Source organism: Microtus ochrogaster, chromosome 7 (assembly GCF_000317375.1).
Source record: "Microtus ochrogaster isolate Prairie Vole_2 chromosome 7, MicOch1.0, whole genome shotgun sequence".
Classification (NCBI taxonomy): Eukaryota; Metazoa; Chordata; class Mammalia; order Rodentia; family Cricetidae; genus Microtus; species Microtus ochrogaster.
In genome coordinates, this window is record NC_022014.1 from 3,415,405 (window position 1) to 3,422,517 (window position 7,113).

At 49.3% G+C, this 7,113-nt stretch overlaps 1 protein-coding gene across 7 annotated transcripts in view; it reads left to right on the plus strand.

Moving 5' to 3' along the window:
- Window positions 1–7,113, plus strand: part of Tsc2 (TSC complex subunit 2) — a 35,086-nt gene that overhangs the window by 8,130 nt on the left and 19,843 nt on the right. For all 7 annotated transcript variants that reach the window (XM_005349161.2, XM_013347152.2, XM_026780898.1 and 4 more), the window contains exons 7-14: window positions 1,501–1,549; window positions 1,865–1,990; window positions 2,313–2,386; window positions 3,808–3,934; window positions 4,713–4,856; window positions 5,760–5,897; window positions 6,351–6,454; window positions 6,906–6,987. In XM_005349161.2, coding sequence (XP_005349218.1) covers window positions 1,501–1,549; window positions 1,865–1,990; window positions 2,313–2,386; window positions 3,808–3,934; window positions 4,713–4,856; window positions 5,760–5,897; window positions 6,351–6,454; window positions 6,906–6,987 — 844 coding nt within the window. The remainder of the gene's footprint in view (window positions 1–1,500; window positions 1,550–1,864; window positions 1,991–2,312; window positions 2,387–3,807; window positions 3,935–4,712; window positions 4,857–5,759; window positions 5,898–6,350; window positions 6,455–6,905; window positions 6,988–7,113) is intronic.

The window sequence follows — 7,113 nt, forward strand, 5'->3', positions numbered from 1 at the left end:
TCTATCTATCTATCTACCTACCTACCTACCTACCTACCTACCTACCTACCTACCTATCTATCTATCTATCTATCTATCTATCTATCTATCTATCTGTTGCGGCTCTACCTCGTCCAGCAAGGATGACACGAACACCGGAGCTCTTCTCACTGCAGTTTATTCCAGGACTTTATTCACTTTCTCTTTCTTTTTCCCCTCTCTCCTCTTCTTTTTTTTCTCTCTCTCTCCTCTCTTTTTTCCTCTCTCTGGGCAAACCTCTCCCAGCCGTTAAGTAGGCATGGGCTGCCAACGCCGAACTGCCAGGTGGGCACTGCCCATAGGCCCATTCATATGCAAGCAGCTGATAATCATTGCGTGATCATAGCATAGGTCAGGCCTTAGCCATCTCAGGAGTTGATTATACATCTCCATCAGGTGTGACACCATGCAGCTCGCTACATCTATCTATCTATCTATCTATCTATCTATCTATCTATCTATCTATCTATCTATCTATCTATCTATCAGATTTATTTATTTATTATATATACAGTGTTCTGTCTTCATGTTTGCCTGCAGGCCAGAAGAGAGCACCAGACCTTATTACAGATGGTTGTGAGCCACTATGTGGTTGCTGGGAATTAAACTCAGGATCCTTAGAAGAGCAGGCAGTGTTCTTTTTTTTTTTTTTTGGTCCTGGAACTCACCAGGCTGGCCTTAAACTCACAGGGATTCTCCTGCCTCTGCCTCCTGAGTGCTGGGATTAAAGGCGTGTGTCACCACCATCCTATCTCTATTTTTTTACTTTTTTATTGTGTTTGCACATGTGTCATGGCACTTGTGGAGGTCAGAGGACACCTGTGTGAAGTCTGTTTTCTCCTTCCTACCTCTTTATGTGTTCTGAGGATAAGACTCAGTTTCTAAGCTTGTGCACTAAGTACCCACTAGGTAATCCTGCCAGTTCCCTTTTTGTCAGTTTATATTTTGTGACTTTTAGACAGGGTCTCGCTATACAGTCCTGGCCTCCGACTCAGACCGACCCGACCGCCTCTGCCTCCCGAGGGTTGGGATTAAAGTGTGTGCCACCGTGCCCAGCTCCTTTTTGTCATTTTTTATTTAATTTTACTTATTCGTGTATATGGATGTTTTGCTTGCATGTATGTCTGTGCACTGTGTCTAGTGCCTGTGGAGGCCAGAAGAAGACATCAGACACCCTGGCCTTTGAGTTGGAGATGTTTAAGAGCCACTGTTTGAGTACTGGCAATTGAACCTGGGGCCTTCATAAGAACAGACTGCTTTTAACCACTGAGCTGTCTCTTCAGCCCCAATTTTTTAAAACCATTTTATATGTGTCCATGATAGTAGAGGCTTTCGGCTATTTACACCAGGCATTCAACACTAGGCTGTGGTTGGCACTGTGGATAAGCCATTCAGTAGCTGATGCTGTGCATTGAACAAACAATCCGAGTCTTCTGGGACATACTGTCTGAACAGACATGCTGTGTTCTGTTTTCCCTGTAGCATGATTTGTCTGCTGTGCATCCAGACAGTGTCTTCTGTGGACATTGAGGTCTGTAACTCTCAGCTTTTGGGAGCTTTTGGGAGGCTGGAGTGTGAGGTCAAGCCCTATTTGCCATTCCCTGGTTGTGTGTGGATTCTGGAGGCTGCTCAGCTCCTTTGAGCTGTGGGAGTGTACAGTTGGGTTGTCTGCATTATGGAGCAACAGCCTGGGATGGGAAGTAACACTTATAGTGTGGTGGTGTATAAGTGTCTCCCAAGTGCACACTCAACGCTTGCTCACGTGACTGTGGTTCCTACAGAGGCTGCTTGGGCAGTAGGAAGGTAAGAGTTGGAGGCACAAGCAAGATGCTTTCCCCTTCTGCAGGTGTCCTTGCAAGTCCTGGATGCTGTGGTCTGCTATAACTGCCTACCAGCTGAGAGTCTGCCCCTGTTCATTATCACCCTCTGCCGCACCATCAATGTCAAGGAGTTGTGCGAGCCTTGCTGGAAGGTGGGTGTCTTCCAGGCTAGCACCTGACAGGACGGGGCTGTGTTGTCTTCAGTGAATGCTGCTAGATTTTCAGGATCACCAGTTAGTGACCCATTGAGGGCGTCCTGCTGGCCGTTTCAGGTGGTTGAGCCGAAGCCCAGGTTTGGGGGATGTTTTGAGGGCTCTGAAGTTTTTTTGCTTTTGGAAGGAGGACACAGTGAGCTAGTTTAGTGGTGGGACTGCAGAGGAGTGTTCACTGCAAGGCAGGCAGAGGCCAGACTCCCCTTGAGCTTGGGGCATATAAGAGTTAACCCTTATGGTGTATGTATGTTCTGTCTCCCAGCTGATGCGGAACCTTCTAGGTACCCACCTGGGCCACAGTGCCATCTACAACATGTGCCGCATCATGGAAAACAGGCGAGTGTGAACATGCCTGGTGAGGCTCCTGGTGAGGGTCGTGGGAAGGATCAGGAGGAGGAGGCTTTGGACACTTGGTTGGCATCGATGAGGTTGGGGTTTTCCTGTTGCTTTGGGGGGCTGTTCTTTATGACCGCCCATCTCCTGTTTCTACTAGTCCAATCAGGATGTTCACATGTAGTGTCTGAGCTTCCCTTCCAACCCTCATGGCCATAGTGTGACCTCCTTCCTACCCTAGACTTATGGCCCTGACTCGATGCTGCCCTCACCTTCACCCCTAGTAGCCAAGCCATTACAGGTCTTAATGTTTTTGTCGCCGAGGGGTGGCTCAGATTTGCCCGCTGTCTGATAGACACCAACAGCAGAGCTTCCTCTTGTGCTGCTCCCCGACCCTCCATCACTACCTCCTGAAGCTTACTGTTGTACAGCAGCCAAATGAGGCTTCTCTTACGTAGATATGACCATATTGCCCTTTGTCTGAAATCATAGTGGTCTCTCGCATGAATCAGACCCGGAGGATGTCTTAACCCTATCTTATTCCCGTAAACCTCTTGCCTTTTCTTTTGGCATTCTCCCTCCTGCTAAGGGTCTTTACATATATGCTTTACTCTTGGTAAAATGTTCTTCCTACCTGTGCTGACTCCTGGATGTTCTGTGAAGTCCTGATATGGGGGTTGCTGCCTGACTTCTTGAAGTATTCAGTTTTCATTATATCCTTGGCTTCTCAGCTGTGGTTTTAGGTGTAGCCTTGTGGGAGTCTTTGTTTGTTTGTTTTTTTTGTTTTGTTTTGTTTTGTTTTTTTTTTTTGGTTTTTCGAGACAGAGTTTCTCTGTGGCTTTGGAGCCTGTCCTGGAACTAGCTCTGTAGACCAGGCTGGTCTCGAACTCACAGAGATCCGCCTGCCTCTGCCTCCCGAGTGCTGGGATTAAAGGCGTGTGCCACCACTGCCCGGCTCTTTGTTTGTTTTTAAGATTTACTTATTTATGATGTTAACAGCATTCTCCTGCGTAGCATTCTGTCTGCTTGTGTGTCTGCCTGCCAGGAGAGGGCTCCAGATCTCATTAAAAATGGTTGTGAGCCACCATGTGGTTGCTGGGAATTGACCTCAGGACCTCTGGAAGAGCAGTCAATGTTCTTAACCTGAGCCATCTCTCCAGTCCTGCCTTCTGGGATTCTTGAGTTTCTGGTTTCACCTTGAGGCTCAGGGTTTGTCAATGTGAACCATAGCCCATGGTAATCTGCAGTGACTGAACAGTTCGTGGAGGAATTAGAGTGTCTACTGGCCCCCACCTTCCTCCATGTTCCACCAACTGTGCTTCTTACCATAAGTACCAGGTGTCTCCTGGGGACACTGTCAGCCCAGCTACCCCACACCGATCTGGGACTCTTGCTCACATCTGTCTTCCTGGGAACATTTTCAGATCATACATGGAAGATGCCCCACTGCTGAGAGGAGCCGTGTTCTTCGTGGGGATGGCACTCTGGGGAGCTCACCGACTCTATTCTCTCAAGAACTCCCCCACATCTGTGTTGCCATCTTTTTATGAGGTAAAGGGTTTTCCATACCGCAGCGGGTTGGGAGAAGTGGGAAAGCTTACTTCAGGCTTGCCCACCTGTCTGCCTGTTGCAGCTGTGTCTGAGTGACTTGTTTATAGGTAAGATTAGGGCTATGGAAGGGTTGTTCTCAGGACAATGTTTTATCTTAGGAATTTCATCTCCTGCCTGTCAGTGCTGAAGTACTCACTGTTGCCTCTGGGTTAGTGTTCCTCCTCTCAGTGCTGCTTCTGGTTTGTCAAGTAGTAATCTCGCCATCTCTAGATGGCGTTCACAGCATTGCTTTTGTTCTGTAGTACCGTGTGGTGTCCAGAGAACTCTGTGCATGCTTGTATTTAGTCTCATGGCTCCCTGGTGAGCTGGGATCCTGGGATCCTCATCTTACAGCAGAATTGCTGAGACAAACTGTCTTTCGTCTGGTTGTACGGTCTCCTGGTCTGCAGGGGTCTTGTGGGGCTGTGCAGGGTGTAGTCTTTGCGCTTACATTGCTGGCACCAGAACTTAGCACCTGTCACTTTGTGCTGTGCAGCACTCCAGGTCTAGACTTTGAGGTGACTGACTCCTCCAAGTGTGGCCTTTTGGAGGTAGGGCTTTGGGTCTTGGGTCTTACAGAACAGATTCCTTTCTGGGCTCCATGTGTGCGTTGCGGGCACGTGTGGTAAGTGCTGCCCATCCATGCAGTTTTTACACTCAATTCTAAGACAGGATGGGAGGGGGCTTCCTCTAAGTGAGCAAAAAGCAGCTGATCTCTGTGTTCCGTGCACTGTTGCAGGCTATGACCTGTCCTAATGAGGTGGTGTCTTATGAGATTGTTCTGTCCATAACAAGACTCATCAAGAAGTATAGAAAGGAGCTCCAGGCTGTGACATGGGATATTCTGCTGGACATTATTGAACGACTGCTTCAGCAACTCCAGGTAAGGCAGGCTTGCCAGAAAGGACTAAGACCCCAGACAGGCCTGTCCCTGATGGGGGCATGTGTGCGTCCCTTCTGTGCATTTGGGCCTTTCTTAGGGTCTGAAAGCTTAGCCTGACTGTTTGCTGGTGGTTCTCGGTGGTGCTAATTTGTCTTCCTTTGAAGAGCAGATCTTGTTTTTCCAAGTATGCTCCATTATTTTGGCTCTAGACAGGAATATATAGTAGGTGAGCAAGGGCTGAGCTAGTTGTCCAAGGCAGACCAAGTGACAGACAGGACAAGTCACCTCTGTGGCTTGAGTAGGTCCTAAGGCAATCTCCAGAGCATCTACACTGCCTATTGTAACTTTGGAGGACATTAGTGAGTGTTGACCACAGTGTTAAAAAAAAGAAAACACCAGGGCCACACGTTCCCATGAATGCAGGGCTGTGGGTGATGAGGTTAGCGTTCAGCATGAGCTCAGCCTGGGACAGCTGATGAAAAGGGCATGCCAGGGGAAGGGAAAACTGGGATGTGGCAAGGTCCAAGTTGAGTTGTAGTTGGTCAAATGGGCTGACCAGGAGGTGCTTTGGGTTTAGTAGAGGAGGTCAGAGGCCACACTTCTGAAACTGAAAGGTATTGGAACCCGGGAGAAGCAGGCAAGGGTATTGGAGATGTGGTATTTTCACCTCCTGTTTGCTCTCGTTTCCAGACCAGCTTTCATAGGCTCACCTTCCATTCCTGTGATAGGAAATGGGCCAGAGCAACGGTTTCCATATCTCAGATAGCCTAATTAAAGTGTGGGTGTGAATGAGAGAAGAGGGGGTGGTGTATGTGTATGTGGGTGTGTTTGTGTGTAGCTCCTCTTAAGCTGTGTTCAAAGGGTAAAGGAAATTAGTTTATGTGATATATCTTGGTACTGTAGAACCTGGACAGCCCAGAACTCAGGACCATTGTCCATGACCTGCTGACCACCGTGGAGGAGCTGTGTGACCAGAATGAGTTCCATGGCTCTCAGGAAAGATATTATGAACTGGTGGAGAGCTATGCAGACCAGAGACCTGTAAGGACCCTATGCTGGTGGGGCTGTGGGGATGGTTCCAGTGGTTCTGGTCTTCAAGTAAAGATGGACAGGTTCCTGTGTTCCTGGATCTGTGCTCTGCAGGAAGCCTGGCAGGCATCAGCTAGCGGGCTTGTGTGGGTTTGCTCAAGCGTGCGTGCTAGCCTGACCATCAATTTCCTCCCACCTGTGTGGAGGGAGGTTCTGGGCTGGTTCTGCAGAGACCAGTTCTCCCAGATTCCTCTTGCCAGGATTCCTCTGCTTACCACCATGCTGTTCCGTGGGTTTGACATGAGTTCCTCACTTCCAGATCTTTGCTTTTGCTAATTCCCCACTGGGCTGAGGTAGCTAATCTCTGAGCAAACTGGGTTCTCCTGGGCCATCAGCCTCGCAGCAGGTCGGTGGCATCTGCAGGAGGAAATGGCTCACTGACCCTAGAATTGTTTTCCTTTACAGGAGTCTTCTCTCTTAAACTTGATATCCTACAGAGCCCAATCCATCCACCCGGCCAAGGATGGCTGGATCCAGAACTTGCAGTTGTTAATGGACAGGTTCTTCAGGTAGCAAAGCCTCTGTGACCCTTTACACCAGCGACCTGTCCAAGACCTCGGGGAGATTCTCCAAAATCACAGTTCTTGATTAGTGGGGAGGTTGGCTTTTCAGTAGGCTAGTGTCCTCCTGTGCACAGGATGGTCCATACAGATGGCCTCTGACTGGGTGGTGGCGGTGTAGGCCTTTAATCCCAGCACTCAGGAGACAGAGGCAGGTGGATCTCTGTGAGCTTGAGGCCAGCCTGGTCTACAGAGCGAGTTCCAGGCCAGTCTCCATAACTACTGAGAAACCCTGTCTCAGGAAAAACAAAATGGCCCCTGAAGGCCACCCTTTTACTTGGTCTTGGTTGGTTGTTGACGGATTCCATGAGGGCAGTCCAAAGCTGGGCTGTCCTGCCCAGTGTGCGCGTGCTGAGGGTGGAGTGTTCTTAGCCAGCAGAAGCACGCTTGCCTCTCCTAGGAACGAGTGCCGCAGTGCCGTGCGCATCAAGGTGCTGGACGTGCTGTCCTTCGTGCTGCTCATCAACAGGCAGTTCTATGAGGTACGGGTTCATACGAGGTACGGGTTCTTACGAGGTACGGGTTCTATGAGGTACGGGTTCATACGAGGTACGGGTTCTACGAGGTACGGGTTCTACGAGGTACGGGTTCGTACGAGGTACGGGTTC